Here is a 17968-nt window from a genome sequence, read left to right on the forward strand (position 1 = left end):
CGGCGTTTTCCAGGTGTGGGCTGAAGAGCTGTTTAAACTTGCCACAAACATATTGTCCCAGAATGCTTCCCGCAACACCTTCTTATTCAAAGTGTGAGTATTTTACGTTGAGTCATACAGCTTTGGTGCAAGCAACTTATAAATGACGAACATCACATGGCATTTGCCCTATAAAAACTATAGGTTGCTATCTCTCGCTGTGTAGCATGTATCTGAATATGCTAATGAAAATGAATCATGTACTTAATTGTGCCAAATTAATCATTGTGTACCCATCTACATAGTCATATCATCACAAACCCATATGCTGGTTTTACCATTGAACTTAGGGGTGGTTTCCTGGAAAGGGATTAGCTTAAGCCAGGACTAGGCCTTAGTTTAATTAGGAAATATAAATAGTTTTAACAAACATGCCTAACTAAAAACATTACTGGCGAGGCAAAACAAAGGGCATAGATGTACTTTAAGATATGTCAAGTGCAAGTTGTTTTCAGTTTGGACTTCAACTTCAAACAACTTTATTTATCCCTAAAGGACAATTCAGTTTTTAGCCTACCAGTCGTATCAACAAGACAAGACAACACTTAATTAAAGTCGCAATGAAATTGAAATGAAAAACTATATATGTATTTTTAATAGTGTGGTATTATTAACAAATGACTTATCTGTGAGCTTCATTATTTTTTAAAAATTCGTGTGTGCTCATAATCTTTAATCAAAAATGCAAATCTCCTCCCCTCCTCAAAACGATCTCTCTTCACTTCCGGTCAAAAGTATGGCAGGTGGGCGGGGTCCGGGAGAAGATCGCAGTGATTAGCAATTAGCAACACGACCCAACTTCAAACGATCCAATCAGATCTCGATGGACAAATTCAAATACAGCCCTGCCTTATTTCATCTCAAAAGCCGTTTCATTCGGATATACGTCACCACGGGGAAAATAAGGCAATCGCTACTTCCGTTTCATGGCGACTTTAAGCATACACAAAAACAGAGAAACACTGTCAGTGACATCATTTTGCATAGATTGGCATCAAAAACTAAAACAACAAAGTAACAAATACACAGGCCACAATACTGACTAAGCAACAACCAACGCTCGAAATAATAATAATAAATAGATAATAATACAAATAAATAGTAATACAGAGGTTTGGGATGGCATATAGACATATGCACACACATACACATATATACATATACATATATAGACGGTTTCAAATAGGTTAATTCAGATATTTAAAAAAATATTTTTATTAAAATATTTTAAGCTTTATAAACTATAATAACTAGCTTGGAGTCATGCTGTTACCGGAAGCTAGTTATTACAGTTTATAACGCTTGAAATCTGGACATTTTTCTTATATTGCATCGATAACCCGCAGAAGACCTTTATTAACCTATTGAAGGCATGTGGATTACCTCTGTGAAGAATGAATGCACTTTTTTGGGGGGCTTAAAGTCAGAAGTTGTTCCCTGATCCCTGTTTTCTACTATTATAAAGCTTGGAAGAGCAGAATGTTTACTAAAATAACTCCAAATGTGCTCGTCTGAAAGATGGTGGACATATGTATTTTGGATTGCTTGAGGGTTAGTAAATCATGGGGTCATTTTGATATTTGGCTGGAGCTCATGCTTAAAATGTATATTTGTCTTGTCTTAACTGAAGACGTATTTTTAAATATACAGTACTGTGCAAAAGTCTAAGGCCATTATGTCACAATTATATTTGTTGTTTTTGCAATGTTATAGTGATCATATATAATTGTTTCTCAGTCCTTTAATAGAATACATCCAGAAAATACAATACATGTGTATATAGTATTAAAACCTATATAAAAAATGTCAAAAGATGTGTCAAGTTTTTAACTCCCCTTTAACTTGAGCAATAGCAGGAAACTGCAGGATCTCTTAAACCTAAATAAAATTAAATCATAATTTCTTATTCTAAAGAAATTAGCCTTTCTGCTCAAAAACGCTCAAGATGTGGTTAGTGCCAAGCGAGGTCACACTAAACACTGATGTTGCCTAAAGAAGGTATTTAGTCCTGAAATGTTTATTTTTTTATTTTTTGTACACATTTCCTGTATTTTCTGTTTGTATCTTAATAAAATAGATAGGCAAATAAATATGGATGGACATTAAAACTCCAAAACAAGAAGTCTGGTGGTAGTGACCTTAGACTTTTGCAGAGTACTGTATTTGTGCTATTATTTTGTCTCAATATGCTCATTAGTAGTGTGTTTTTTTTTGTAAGGTTTGTTTGTAACCTTAAAGGAGTAGTCCACTTTAGAGATGGGGTCCATTGACTTTTTATAGTAGGAAAAAAAATACTATGGAAACTAAGTCAATGGGCCCCATCTATAAAGTGGACTACTCCTTTAAACTAGTCCTGGATTAATCCAAACCCTGTCCGGGAAACCACCTCATAAAGAAGTTTTATGTAGATTTTAATAAACACCAAAACAGAACCATGTATAGTTACGATGACAGATTTTTTTTATTTATTTACTTCACTTGTCCCTGTAATGTTTTTGACAAAATACATTAAGGAAATTACATAAATCATTGCAATTAATATGATTAAACAAATAAGAGATACTGACTCGGTCCTGTATATTTCTTACAGTTATACAAAGCTAAAGCTGCAGGTAAACCAGGATGGAAAAATCCCAGTAAAGAAGTAAGTAAAGGTGTTAACTTGAGCATAGTCTTGTTTCCACTTCTTCTGGGTTTTATTGCGAATTTGCCACTTCTTCTTTCTTCACTCATTGTTTTCACTTCTTCTTGTTTTCTTTCTCTTTCACTTCTGTCAGTATCGTGAAAATGTTCTCGGATAAGAAGCGTGTGGAGATGGCGCTGGAACACTGCGGCCTTGTCAATAATAAGGTAATCATTTGGGCACCAGTCAACACGTTATTGCACATCAAAGACAGCCAGAAGTGGAGTGTTGTTAGTTTTAAGGCTAACATCTAATCGCTAGTATTCCCCTTAAATGTTGAATAGATCAACCTTTAGCATATTTAAGATGTAAAATGTCTTGTCTTTTAGGAAAATGACGTAAAAATACAGATGACTCATTGGATTTTTGTCCAATCAGCTACTTTCTAAAATCTGAATGTCCCTTTCTCTAATTACACCAACATCTAGCAAAGACCAGATCGTGGTTTGCTAATTTAAAAAAAATCATCTTTAGTTACTGTTACTACAGCTTGTGTTTGTGTATTTTCTTTTGTTATATAATAGGGCTGCACTTGGGCCGGGCGATATATCGGGTGAGATTGTCATGCGCATCTCATCAGTAAAGCCGGTTTGATGATTAGTAGTAAATCGGCATCACCTGCTTTCAGATTGAACGGCATTTACTACACAGAGCCGTAGTTCACCATCAAGCTAGGCAATATCACATTTATTATCGTGGACGAATGGCCTTCAATAATGAATGCGATATTGCTTAGCGTGTCAATGGACTACGGCTCTGTTATAAATGATGCTCTGTATGAAAGCAGGTGATGGCTATTTAACCTTACAAAAATTAACCATGGTTAATTAAAATCAAATAAACCTGTTTTTTGTTTTGTTTTTTTTTAAGTTGCCCGCCAACATTTTTTGTGATTTTCACAAAAGTTTCACAAAATGCCTTCCAGGAAAATTTTCTTCTAAAAATATATAAACATACAAATATCATGTTTAAAAACAGACCCTCTCCTTTCAAACAAACAATAAACAAACAAACAAAACTGGGAAAAAACTTTCATCCTATCTATTTTTTTCTCTGCTAAACTCAAAAATAAAAATATGGGTATTTATAAATTGGGTAAGTGTGTCATCTAGTGGATAACTGCGGTATTACAGATTAACATAAAAACTCATCAGGGACACGTTTTTTTCATGGAAATATTTTTCTCTTAATTGACGAGATAACTTGTCAATGGCAGGGAAAGAGTTATTCACCGAACCGGTGTCATGAGCAATTCGGTCCCCCCGGGCAATTCGGTCTCCCCTAGGACCCCGATTGGTACCTAGCACTAATGCCTGCTCAAAAATGTGTGATTGCGATATCTCGTCTGCGTAAGCGGTCTAGCAAGCTAATTACGTTGTTCAAAATAGAAGCATAATTTTTTTTTAAATAAAAGTTAACCAAAAAATAATATAATAAACTAATATTCATGTTGCAGACACTGAAAATTATTGTAAAGCTGAAAATTATAACCAGCATAAATGTTTCACAATCTTTTTAGGGAAAAAAATCACTCGCTTTTTCTCTGCTGTCTCGACCTGAAACTTTTAATATACTTAATTTTGTTTTGATTTCCAATATGAACATTTGCGATATTTGTATCATTTCAATACATCTATCAGCACTATTATATAAATAAATTATTATCTATGTAACCCGTACATCAAATCACCGTACATCACATGTTGTTTGATAACAGATCAACTTTTAATTAGTCCCCTTCATTTTACGATTCATTTAAGAGTTTGCACACATGGAGGCTGTTCTCAGATCAGTACTCTCAAATTTTGTTCCCTTGTTAACCTATTCACTGTCTTACACTGCCCTCTGCTGGTTGGATGTGAATACCATTAAGCATGCATAACATGTTTATACATTGTTGTTGCCATGTGCCATGACAATTTCTAAGTGGCACATTTGTAGGTAAGTTTCAATAAATGTTCTGGGTGGACTGGAGGATAATGTCTTGGATTGTAAACATTAAATATCTATATAGTGAATCTTAAGTCTACACATCTTAATACATCTTAATTTAAAGTGTCAGTAGGACAGTTAAGTACATAACATAAATTTAAATCTGCAAAAATGTTTGCATTATGGCACCCCATTTTGAAATGTGTGTAAGAATACAAAAAATAAAATTTATTTAAAATCTTATTTGGTATTACTCTAATTTGTACACTTTTATCAGTAGTATAAATAAAAACCATGAGCTTACAAAATTACTGATGTCATTAAAGTTTTTAATTATCAGTATTTGGAAGGTCTGTTTATTCTGTATATCCTTTTATTTTAACTCCTCATGTATTCTAACAGCTGGCGTGTGTTGACTTGATCACATTTAATTTTTATATTAATCTCTTCAGGTGGAGAGTTTAAAGCCAGACGACTTCACGTGGGAAAAGTTCCAGAAATTTCTCAACAAACTGTGTCCCAGATCAGAGGTGGAACGCATCCTAGTTCAACTGTGAGGCCAAAAGCAATGATTATTTGAACATTTAAGTCACATGCATGTATGACCGTAAAAGTCAACTTGACTGTGTGTGTTTCTCTCTGCAGTGGTTCTAAAGGGAAGCCCTTCCTGTCTCTGGATCAGTTAATGAACTTTATAAACATCACGCAGAGAGACTCTCGATTAAATGAGGTTCTTTACCCTCCGCTCAAGCGAGAACAGGTCCGCCAGCTCATGGAGAGATACGAGACCAACACCAGCCAGCTGGAGAGAGGTACACAAATACACACACACAAAATCCTGTTTGCTAATGAAGTTTAATGAGAGAGAAGTAAACGTATGCATGTTGCCTGCATTTAAAGATGCACTTAGACTTGGATGGGTCACATTTTGCATATGCACTAGGTTTTTTTGATTACTGTCCGTGTCCTTGAAGTGCCTCATAGGGACGTTTGCACAATGCGACCTAAAAGTGATTGACTTTTAATACCACCATACAGTAAATATAATTATATAACACTATCTGTGCGAGCAGATCAGATCTCCGTGATGGCCTTCACAAAGTTTCTTGGTAGTGAGGAGAACTCTTTGGTTCCTCCTGAGAGGCTGGATATCATTGATGACATGAACCAACCCTTGTCCCACTATTTCATCAACTCTTCACACAACACCTACCTTACAGGTATATACACACACATAGACATAAACGTCATTCTGAATCCATATGACTAAGGGGAGATCATTTGTTAATGATGACTGAGTTTTGGGTGAACTGTTGCTTTAAGAGATCTGTGTTTTTTCGGCTGCAGTGGGTCAGTTGACGGGTCTGTCGTCAGTAGAGATGTACCGGCAGGTGTTGCTGACCGGGTGCCGCTGTATAGAACTGGACTGCTGGAAGGGCAAACCACCTGAAGAAGAGCCAATCATCACGCACGGCTTCACCATGACAACTGAGATTCCATTCAAGGTGCTTTTAAGCCCCAAATCCCTTTGACCCTGAGCGTAGTCTTCTTATATTACTTGTGTCAGTCAGTATATGTACGAAATATATCTGAATCACATGCGTTACCACTGCAGATGGTCATGGGTTCGAACCCAGGAAACACAGGCTTAATAAAAGTATATCTTGTAGCGTCTGCTAATTGCTTAAATGTAACTGTTTTTATAAAAATTTCAATATTATACATTGGGTTTAATAACATTGTGGTTTTAATTTTTTTTATAATTACACACATTTAAAGGTGCAGTGTGTATTATGTAATTTTAAGAGGATCTTTTGACAGAAATGCAATATAATACACATAACTATATTATCAGTGGTGTATAAAAACCTTAGAAAAAAAACTGTATTGTTTTATTACCCTAGAATAAGCCGTTTTTATCTAGATACACTGCGGGACCTCTTACATGGAAGTTGCCATTTTTTCGCCGCAAAAAAACTACAGTAGCCCTAAATGGAGAAACAGCTTTTGTCCGCATGTTATCTCAGGTGACAACATGTTTGTCTTGTGAAAACCTGATTATGCGATTGCATGATTCAATGCATAATCAGCCAAAGTCCGCATATTTATGCGGGGGCAGCATTTTTTTCAAATACGCCCCACTTTCGCTGCATAAATTGCAGATTTCCGCACGCAAAATATGCAGGGTTTGCATGATTTCATAATCTTCGCATTTTCATATTAAAAAGTCACATATATCTTAGCAGAAAGTAAAAAAATGTTGCATTTACTTAACACAAGTGCAGCCATGTCCCCTGTTGCTACGGGAACGTTATAAAGTGACGTAATTACGCGACGTGAACATCAGTGAAAAGCTGCAAACCCCAAACACAGTTTTGCAAGTTCCTGCAATTTCATTGCATAAAATTGCATAAATATCTCGCATATTCCATCGTATTTTTTTTGAAAATTTGCCACAACAATCACAAAAAAACTCAGCATTTTTCTGGAAGGACTGACTGTCTTCGCTATGTTTGTCAAAAGGGAGGGGTGAACTGTGGACTGAGCCGTTGTTTGCAATTCATATCTCACCGCTAGATGTTGCTAAAATCTACACGGAGCACCTTTAAATGATAGAACGGATGTTTGGTTAAAATTTTATTGATTTTGTATTAATAGTTTTAACATGCTTCTCATGTTTTATCTCGAGTATGTCACGTCTCCTGGAAACCAATAGAGTGACGCAGGGATGACGTATTTTTGTAGGCCAACCCCGAAAGTTAGCGGGACACTGGTTCTCTCGCCAAAAAGCCCATTCATTTTTCCCATAGACTTTTGGATTATTGCAAAAAATAGGTCTAGTTTAACGACACTTAAACGTTTTGTCCAACAAGTTAATCTTTACTTGGGTTACTATGGTTTTTGAAGTCTAAATGCGTTTCCTAAAAATATAAAACAAAACAAATTTAGATTTTAAAATTCATAAAAGTTATTTATGTTCATCTGTGAAGATTATCTTGTTGGACAAAACGTGGAACTTTTGTTAAACACAGAGCTTACTTTTTGCGATTAATTCAAAAGTCTATGGGAAAAATGAATTGGCTTTTTAGTCTCGCTAACTTTCGGGGTTGTCTTACAAAATATGTAATCCCTGCTGCGCTCTATTACACTAACATTACAAATGAATTAATGTAAATGTCAACAAAATGTGTGTCAAAATTGAATATAGAAATAATTTTTGCACAATAAATAATAAAATGATTTGACATTTTACACATTTAGTTTTTCTGGAATGATCAAATGAAATCTATAAAATAAGGGCATTGTAAAACCGTTTCTAACCAAATTTTGACATGTTTCTTAATATAATAAAAATGCACGACTGCAGTGATAGTGCGAAACTATAATATTTTCATGAATCACTTTATAAATATTTGTATTTGTCTCTGTTTTAGGAAGTCATTGAGGCTATTGCAGAAAGTGCTTTTAAAACGTCCCAGTACCCTCTCATACTCTCCTTTGAGAATCATGTGGACTCGTGAGTACACGGCATGAGTTTGATCTCATACACAAAAACGCATTATCTGTATTTATCTTTTGTGTTTATCTCTGTTTTCCTAAGAGCGAGGCAACAGGCTAAAATGGCCGAGTACTGCCGCTCCATGTTTGGGGATGCGCTGCTAACTGAACCTTTGGAGAAATATCCGGTGAGTTAGAGGACTTTAACCGAAGTGGGGAGTTACTTGTTTGATTATTTTATTTTGGGTGTATGAATAAGACTAAAAATGATCCAAGAGCAGTGTCTAATACCACATCTATCCAAAGACATCTTGGGCATAAGCAAAAGTTTTAACCCAAGTAACCTCATGACATAAAATCAATAAGAAAAAACAACTCTGCCATTTCTAAAAAACATTTTTTGATAATGAGCATGCTTAATTTTTTCACAAGTTCATTTGTCCGTCCAGTCTTAATTGTAATAATGGTGACTGAATTTGTCTTGATGCCCTTGAGGCCCAGCAGTCCCTAAAGAAGAAAGTCATCTTTGAATGCAGTGTGTGCCTTGATTGACCCATTAGAAACAAGTATTTTAATTAATCTTTAGTTTAATAAAATCTTTAGTTTGCTTGTAGAGTAGAGGACTCTTAATGTCTTTTTTTTTTGCAGTTGGTTGCCGGTCAACAATTGCCCACCCCTCAGGAGCTGATGGGGAAAATTCTCATCAAGAACAAGAAGAAACATCAACACAGGGCCTCTAATGGAGGCAGCATCAAACGAAAAGACGGGACGTTTGATCAGTCCTCACCTTTAAATGGTGCTTACACACAAAACTCTCATTCAATGTTCAGAGAACATTTGCATGAATATTTGCATGCATATAATTCACAATCTATTATTTATAGTACACCGTCAAAAGAAAAGGTACAAAATCTGTCTCTGGAACACGTTACCCTTTGAAAAGGTCCTAATATGCACCATTTATGGCGCTTTTCATTGCATAGTACCCTACGGGTTGGTTTGGGTCAGCTTACTTTTGGGGGCTTTTCCACTGGGTGCAGTACGTAGTACCCAATACTTTTTTTAGTACCACCTCAGTCGGGGTTCCAAGGGACCTGAGCTGATACCAAAACGTGACGTGAAAGCACTGTAGATCACTGATTGGTCTGAGAGAATCGTCACTACCAGCGTCATTGCTATAATGTAAAAGATTAGCTTTCCCTTCATGCTAGCTTGCGTTGTATCGAGTAAACCTGTTGTCATCTGTGCTTTGTTGTAAGTTCCCAAACTCCCTTTCAGTGATGAAAAACATCCACAGGTTGAGAATCAGGAACACCATACCAGTTTTTTTCCAGGCTTGCAGTTTGTGGCGGCACATTCGGGACATGCACGTCTGCATGTATGCTTAAATGCAACTTAAATGAGGAGGTCATGTAAGACAAAGGTTGTGATAAACGTGATGTGTAAACATCTATTTGTGATGGTCAATTTTAATTTTGTGGCGTACTGAGAAATAAATGAATGTATGGGGATGTAGGCAGCGCAAATATAACGACACACCTATAATCACTCCCTATCTGAAGTGTTACTAAACTCGATGGAAAAGCAAACCATGCCGAGCCGACTCACCTCACCCGTGGTGTACTATGCAATGGAAAAACGCAACTAGTTACAGATATTTAGCTTTGATGTATAGTTGATTTTTGATTTGTAGAGATACAAGCATGCACCATTGATGGACTTATATGCACTCTTTAGGTAGAAAGGTGTACTTAAATGTTTGTTTGTTTTTTAAGTCTTGATTTTTTTGTGGCATTATTCTTAAATGTAGTATGAATTTGGGTGTATTTGCGACCTGTGTTGGGAAATTACCAGAATTCACTCTTTATGTAAGGAATAATTGACGATGGGCTGTTGCATATTATAAGAAAATAATGCACAGCCAAGTTGGTAATGCTGCCCGACGTAAAGCGGAGTGTGCATTATTTTCGAATAAATCTGTCAATTATTCTGCTTATACCACAGCCATTGCTCTGGTGCCAATTTTTAAGACATTTGACAAGTTAGGTGTGCAGTTTACAGAAAAATAATTAACAACCATGGAACATTTCTCAACCAATCAGAATAAAGCATTCAACAGCCCTGTGGTATAAAGACTAATATACACTAACTGCAGTGCAAATGCATTTTGGTTTCCACAAGATTTGCCTTTTAGTTTGTCTTTAGTTTCTAGCCTGTTTGGCACCAGATGCTAATTTGCATACACCGTGGTTCATTTTCATTTCATTACTTTTCATTTTTGTTATCATTTCAAACCCATTCATAATCAGGTTTTTGTTTAGATTGTCCATTGTCTGATGGGGAGGTAGGCCAGGCCCTGTCCAATGGGGGTGAGAAGCTTGCAGAGAGGATGACAAAAGAACTTAATACCAGCAAATCAATTGGTGGGTTTGTGCCTAGTTGGCATCAGTTCTCAACCAATCAGGGTGAAGACTGATGCCACTCTGGCACCAGTATGGATGTTTATGGTGAATGTATTTATTGTGTCGATTTAATTCGGTCTCTGTGTTTGTATATTATTATTTTATGACTAGATCGGGGGGATGGAGAGAGTGAAGAAGAGGAGGAAGAGGAGCCGATTCCAGATCCAAAGAAACACAGCACTGATGAGGTATATATTGTGATACTTCAGTTCTTTAAGTAACTCTCGTGCCCTCTCAGATCAGGCAAAAAAAGTATGTCGCTCTCTTTTAGGGTACTGCATACAGTGAGGTAAACGCTACAGAGGAGATGTCCACATTGGTTAACTACATTGAACCAGTCAAATTCAAAACCTTTGAGCTGGCAAGCAGTGAGTAAAAATACTGTCATCCTCTGTGTGTGATTTCATAATGGTTTTTATGTAAATATTTGAATGATATAAATGGTTTGTTTAGCACTAAAGTGTGTGACGTTTTTATTGTGTTTTGACATTAAACAAAGTTTAAAGCTCCCGTTCTTTTTGTGTTCTGAAGCTTTGATTTTGTTTACATTGCGCAATATAACATGTGTTCATGTTTCACGTGTAAAAAAACGCTGTATTTTTCCACACAATTGATACCGCTGTTTTCACTGTTTTAAAAACAACCGATGTCTTCCTTGTTCAATGAAGTCCCTCCTTCAGAAATACGTATCGAATTCTGATTGTGTAGTTTGCTTAGTGTGTTGTGATTCGTTAGCAGCTTAGCTTGTCATTAGCTTAGCTGGCGACTGACATATTCCTGTGGGCGGAGTTCAGTCAGAAACTCTTATTTTGACATCATTCAACTGTGAAGAATTCTGTTAAAGAAAATATATTGCCTGGCAGTAAACTTTGAGCTTTATCATATTACAGGTATTATTTATGCTATTATAGCAACATTACACACTAACTAGGGTTTAAAAAATGGGATCAGAAAGAATGTGACCTTTAAGAAATCTCATTCAGTCTTTTACGTGTTTTAAATCATAGCTGTTTATAGAAGTTTATATATGAAGAGTTCATGCAACTGCGTGTAACGTGTTTTCTTGTAAAAAAAATTAGACACTTCAATTTTCAGGTTTAAGTTTCATTGTTATTTGACAACTTTGACTGTCTTTTGCTGCAAAACCCTCTAAATGTCCCCTTTAAAAAAGTTTCCAGTCACTCTTCACTGTCCTTTCTTCTCAAACATTCAATATCCTAATATATTCGGAAACCTCCTTTAACTGGGTAAAAAACTCTTGCACCTTGACGTGCACGTGCGTTTAACAGATTCTGCGAACAAATCTGTATTTCTGAATGGCCTGAAAGCGGGATTAAGCATATTTGAAGCAAAAGTATTTGATGAATGCAAAGAGCATTAAGTCAACATCATTATCTACCTTTTGATGAAGGCGGCGCTTGGCGGCTTTTGCATCAGAGCTCAAATGTTTTATTAAAGGTGCAGTGTGTACATTGTTGCAACATCTAGTGGTGAGGTTGGGCATTACAACCAACAGCTCAGTCCACTGCTTACCCCTTGCTTTTTTAAAAGCATACAGAAGCTACGTTTGCCGCCACCGGACAAACATGTCATTGTCGGAGACAACATGTTAAAAAAAGTTTGTCCGTTAAGGGCTTCTGTAGAAACATGGCGACACAAAATGGCGACTTCCATGTAAGGGGACCCTTGGTGTATTTAGATAAAAACATCTTATTTTAAGGTAATAAAAACATAACGGTTCATTATGAAAGGTCTTTATACACCCCTGTTCATATAGTTTTGTATAATATTTTGCATTTATGTCAAGACATCCTTCAAAAAATTACACACTGCACCTTTAAGTGATATTGTAGTAACTCTGATTATGCTACAAAATGTAACAATAATTTCTTTCTTTCTGTCTTTTTTTGTAGAAAGGAATAAATATTTTGAGATGTCTTCTTTTGTGGAGACCAAAGGTCTGGACGCTTTGAAAAACTCTCCGACCGAGTTTGTAGAGTATCCTTTAATGCCTGCTCCAGATGTTTGTGTAAATGTGTTTGTGTGTATGTGAGTCGCACTATGTATTCCTTAGCATTTTGTGTTCAGATACAATAAAAAGCAGTTGAGTCGAATCTACCCCAAAGGGACTCGGGTTGATTCCAGTAATTATATGCCTCAGCTCTTCTGGAACGTGGGCTGCCAGATGGTTGCGCTAAACTTCCAGACCCTAGGTGAGATATTCAGATATATACACAGATGCAGTCATTGTCATTTGGTTTTGTTCTGTACTTCATTTTTAGATAAAGTTAAATAATTTGATCAAGCATACAACACACATAACCGTAAATCTTGGGATGCTTCACAGACCTGCCGATGCAGCTGAACATGGGGGTGTTTGAATATAATGGCCACTGTGGTTATCTGCTAAAGCCAGAGTTCATGAGACGCACCGACAAACACTTTGACCCCTTCACTCAGGACATCGTGGATGGGATCGTAGCAAACACGGTCGAGATCAAGGTATTGTGCGTATAGTGTAGCGCAGTGCTTCTCAAACTGAGATGATGCCAGGGGAGCCCCATTTTAATGACATTTTATTTACATTTACATTTAGTCATTTAGCAGACTCTTATGTCCAAAGCGATAATGTGACATGTAAGGTCAAATCACAAGTGTACTTTCCCTTTCATTCACAGGTTATCTCAGGTCAGTTTCTGAGCGATAAGAAGGTTGGTGTTTATGTGGAGGTGGACATGTTTGGACTTCCTGCGGACACTAAAAGGAAATTCCGAACGAAAACATCTAGCAACAATTCTCTCGACCCAGAATGGGAAGAGGAGTCCTTTGTGTTTAACAAGGTGATGAATGAAATAAATAGTTGCTTCTTAATAAAAATTTTATCTATAGTTACTGGCCTGCATCTGTGAAGCTGTCTCATGTTGTTCGCATACTTTACTGTGTTGTATACCTAATCTATTTATTTTTCCATCCATCTAGGTGGTGTTGCCCACCCTGGCATCCCTCAGAGTAGCAGTGTATGAGGAAAATGGGAAGTTTCTCGGCCATCGCATCTTGCCTGTATCGGCGTTGCGCCCAGGTTTGTGCCAATATGTGTGAAAATCTAGCTCACACATATAAAAGTGTATAGGAGATCTATTGGTTTATCTGCTATTTGTGTGTGTTTCAGGCTATCACTACATCTGTCTGAAGAATGAGCTGAACCAGCCCCTCATGTTGCCCTCTTTACTCTTGTACACAGATGCCAAGGATTACATCCCCAATGAGCATCAAAGTAAGAGAGGAATCTGAGAAAAGTTGGAAAGTTGTTCAGCATTTACCCCATGTTTTGCTACATGTTTGGATTTGTTGAGCAATTCTGAATGTTTAAGCCACGTGCACGCTCAATGTTTAGGAGTCACACCAGCGTTTATTTGCTGGAGTGAATTCCCTTTGATATACTGTGTTTACAGGATAAATGAGTCACTTCTACGTTTGGGGGTGTTGTGCATTTTCTCTCTCTTGTTGTTGTTAACGTTGATGCTGACAGTTTAACCCATTGCATGTTGGCCAAACTCATATGTTTTCCTGTTTGTTTCTGGTATGTTTGTAGAGTACGCTGAAGCTCTGACAAACCCCATTAAACATCTCTCTGAGCTGGCTCAGAGGGAAGAGCAACTTCTTGCACTTATAGAGGACCACACAGAGGTTAGTCACATTTATTTTTATGCGTATACATGGGTGTAATTTGCGGGGGGACATGTCCCCACCACTTTTTGCCAAAGTTGATTATGTCCCGACCACTTATTCATGATATTACAATATTACATTGATATTACGCCTGAAAATAGTCCTCTGCTATTGAAATAAACTAAGTGAACTATTTTCGGGCAGTGCGTAATATCATTGCAACTCCTGCATCCATGTTACAGCAGCAAAGTCCTTGATTATTACGCCAGAATGAGAGTATAGTTCCTAGCCATATCTGCCTAGAAAATCGCAACTTTAAATTTTCCGTCAGTCTTAGTACACGATATAAACATGGAAGAGTCACGTTTTAAATAGGATAAATATTGAAACTTTGGTTGTTATTTTTTTGCGCGATGCTAATGGTCTAATCAGATTCAATGGATTATGCTAAGCTATGCTAAAAGTGGTACTGCCAGACCCGGAGATCAGCTGAATGGATTCCAAAACGGTAAAAATCGAATGTGTAACTCTAGGGTATCTGGAAAATGAGCATATTTTCCAAAAAGTGTAGTGTCCCTTTAAGGGGGGGGGGGGGGTCAACCATATTTTGATGTATTCTGACTTATTAACACTTGTTTTTCCAAACACGGGTACATCTTGTGTATCATGGGTAGACCTTATGTATAATTTTTTTATGGCCATTTCCCCGGAAAAGCACGCCCATACGTCAATCAGCGGGAGAGCGAAAATGGAGGATACGCGAAGTCATAGGCATCACTTCACGCAACAGCTTTGTTTTATATCAAGACTCAACAATGGCATGAAAGAAGAAGTGTGTTTTTGGATGTAAGGAGAAGAAAGCCAGCATTATAGTTTGTTTATCTGGGGTAGCAAGGGAGTTTTGCGCGTGTGTACATTGAAAAGTCCCAACAATGAAGTTGCATGCGGTAAATAAGACTTCTGTGTTATGTTTGAAATTGGCGCATAAGTGCATGTAATGTACGTAAATGGAACGAACATGTTGTGAATCATAAGTTATCCAGTGTTGTATACAGTGTTGCTTGGCCCGTGCCTCGCTCCTTCCGCAGCTCGTGACTCCTCCTACCGCATAAGTGAATATAATGTAAATGTCACGAACATGTAGTGAATCATAAGCTATCCAGTGTTGAATACAGTGTTGCTTGCCTCGTGACTCGCTTCCTCCGCAGCTCGTAACTCCTCCTTCTGCAGTTCATGACTCCTCCTTCCGCAGCTCATTACTCCTCCTTCTGCAGCTTGTGACTCCTCCTTCCACAGCTCATTACTCCTCCTTCTGCAGCTTGTGACTCTTCCTTCTGCAGCTTGTGACTCCTCCTTCCACAGCTCATTACTCCTCCTTCTGCAGCTTGTGACTCCTCCTTCCGCAACTTGTGACTCCTCCTTCCGCAACTTGTGACTCCTCCTTCCAAATGTTTCCGTTTCAATGGGTTAGAATTGCTTGTTTTAAAACATGGGCGAAACTTTTACCGGTATATCGCCCACCTCTATAAACAATATCTGTGTGAAGTCAATGCCAGCACTGAGCTAGTTTTCTTCAAACTTAAATACCCATGATTCACATTGTCTGTTTCTTAAATAAATGTTACACATGTACTTGCTTGATTTTATAATTATATAAATGCATGTGTGTGTGTGTGTGTGTGTGTCTTCTGCAGATCCGCTCTGCTAAACAAGAGGAAAAAGACAAGATTGATTGCATTCCCAACACTTTCTCTATTGACCCTGTCTGCTCACTGCCAACTCCAGCACTTCCTCCTGTAGAGGTCACGGTCCCACCATCATCAGGTTCGGCCCACCTCTGCAAATAAAATCTCACGTTGTCTTGCTATCGTGTTCTCATTTCCATGTTCTTTGCCATGATAATTACAGTCGTGTCAGTTTTGTATTTATGTCCATACACATTATGAGTGTCACGTCCATCTCATGTCATGTGACCCATATGTCCATGTGCAATATATTTTAGGCCTAAAAGGAGATGTGATCAACACTATTCTTAAAGGTAAGATCCACAAACTATCATCTACTTGTCTCACACCCTCATCTGTATCGCTCGTGTGATCCTCACAGAGAACTGAGAGGTGTTAAGTTAATGTAAAACTTTGCGTGTGTGTGTTGCAGAAATCAGACCTCAGTCCATTGAAGAGTTCAAACAGCACAACTCCTACCTGAAGTTGTTAAAGAAGCAATCCAAAGAACTCAAGGAACTACGAAAGAAACATCTCAAAAAGGTTAAATGAGTGCAACCCCACAGAGTTTTGTGAAGCTATGAATGACAGCTAACTCATTTGCATGTGTTACAGGTATGGGCTGTCAGTAAGGAATTGAGGAAACGAAATCAGACGGAGAAACGTCTGCCCTCCAGTCTTAAGAAAAAGTGAGAGAATAACAAACCTAACAAGTTCATACTGTGCTTGTGTGGCAGCCGTCTTCTGTAATTCAGAGTACACTGAAAGACAGGGCAGATGTAAATGTTCAGTTTTCATGAGAAACACTAAGCAGGCGTGCACACCAAAGCGTTTATGCCAGTGGTTGGCGTATTTTTTCAATTGTTTTCAATAGAAGCCAGCAGCTGGTGGTTTTGTCCCTGCTAAGCACCGGCACTCTACGTTCAGCGCAGAGAGTTGACATTTTTTTAACTTTGGGTGAAATGCTCAGCTCGTCAATGTCACTTTTCACTCGGCCATCCAATCACAGTGGAGGAGGGGTGGGACAAATATCACAACATCCAACTGGCGCAACATTCAAGACTGAAACAAAACAAAAGTATCACAGCAACCAAAGCGCCCAGTTAAGAAATGCTGGCAAGCGCCTACAGTTGGTGTCCACATGCCGTTTTTAAGCACGTTTAAACGCCTTGGTGTGCACGCCCCCTAAGAGACGGGTTTGATTCAAGCTTTATAGAGCATTGTTAGTTCTGTGAAAAAGGGTCATTTTTTATAGAGATGTTTCATTTATCTGAAAGCTGAATAAATAAACTTGTTGATGTATGTTAGGATAGGACAATCTGAGGGTGCAAAAAAATCTAAATAATGAGAAAATCGCCTTTAATGTTGTCCAAATAAAGCTTTGATATATTTTACAGTAGGGAATGTACAAAAAAAATATTTTTACAATGATCTTTTATGCCATGATTTTTGCCATAAAATAAAATTTTGACCTATACAATGTATTCTTGGTTATTACTACAAATATACCCGTGCTACTTATGACTGGTTATTGAACGCTTTCCTCTATTGTGATGCCTGACCAGCGACCACCAACCGCTTCCCTTTATTTCTACGTTTTTCAATTCTTAATAAATTTTATAGTATATATTTTTTTTCTACTGGATCGCCCAAGTCAGCCCAGCGCCAACCAACCGCTCCCTTTAACTTTAAAATAAATTATAAAAATTCCTACATTTTTTATAATATAGTACTCAATATATAGTATATTTTCTATAGGATCAGCTATGTCTGCCTATAGAACTAAGAACTTTTTTCTACAGATATTTCACATAGGTTTTTTTACCCCTTACATGCCTAAAATGCTTGGAAAACTAGGCGTATAGGTTCTTGTCACATGACCTGTGGTGCGCTTGCGTTATTTTGAAAAGTTTAAATGTTTTTAACCTATGTTTTTAACTCGATGGCGTGCAGACGCAGCT

At 37.5% G+C, this 17968-nt stretch overlaps 1 protein-coding gene across 1 annotated transcript in view; it reads left to right on the forward strand.

Annotated features, from left to right (window-relative positions):
* plcb3 (phospholipase C, beta 3 (phosphatidylinositol-specific)) overlaps positions 1-17968 on the forward strand; it is a 65041-nt gene that overhangs the window by 38829 nt on the left and 8244 nt on the right. Inside the window, exons 5-28 of the mRNA XM_065289010.2 lie at positions 14-93; positions 2630-2683; positions 2817-2889; positions 5107-5207; positions 5300-5466; positions 5728-5874; positions 6002-6159; positions 8089-8171; positions 8256-8340; positions 8801-8948; positions 10474-10575; positions 10726-10802; positions 10886-10982; positions 12528-12612; positions 12703-12827; positions 12962-13116; positions 13293-13454; positions 13594-13693; positions 13784-13888; positions 14207-14301; positions 15978-16107; positions 16286-16321; positions 16441-16550; positions 16623-16696. Coding sequence (XP_065145082.1) covers positions 14-93; positions 2630-2683; positions 2817-2889; positions 5107-5207; positions 5300-5466; positions 5728-5874; positions 6002-6159; positions 8089-8171; positions 8256-8340; positions 8801-8948; positions 10474-10575; positions 10726-10802; positions 10886-10982; positions 12528-12612; positions 12703-12827; positions 12962-13116; positions 13293-13454; positions 13594-13693; positions 13784-13888; positions 14207-14301; positions 15978-16107; positions 16286-16321; positions 16441-16550; positions 16623-16696 — 2549 coding nt within the window. The remainder of the gene's footprint in view (positions 1-13; positions 94-2629; positions 2684-2816; positions 2890-5106; positions 5208-5299; positions 5467-5727; positions 5875-6001; positions 6160-8088; positions 8172-8255; positions 8341-8800; positions 8949-10473; positions 10576-10725; positions 10803-10885; positions 10983-12527; positions 12613-12702; positions 12828-12961; positions 13117-13292; positions 13455-13593; positions 13694-13783; positions 13889-14206; positions 14302-15977; positions 16108-16285; positions 16322-16440; positions 16551-16622; positions 16697-17968) is intronic.

The sequence above is a fragment of the Paramisgurnus dabryanus genome, chromosome 2 (assembly GCF_030506205.2).
Source record: "Paramisgurnus dabryanus chromosome 2, PD_genome_1.1, whole genome shotgun sequence".
Classification (NCBI taxonomy): domain Eukaryota; kingdom Metazoa; phylum Chordata; class Actinopteri; order Cypriniformes; family Cobitidae; genus Paramisgurnus; species Paramisgurnus dabryanus.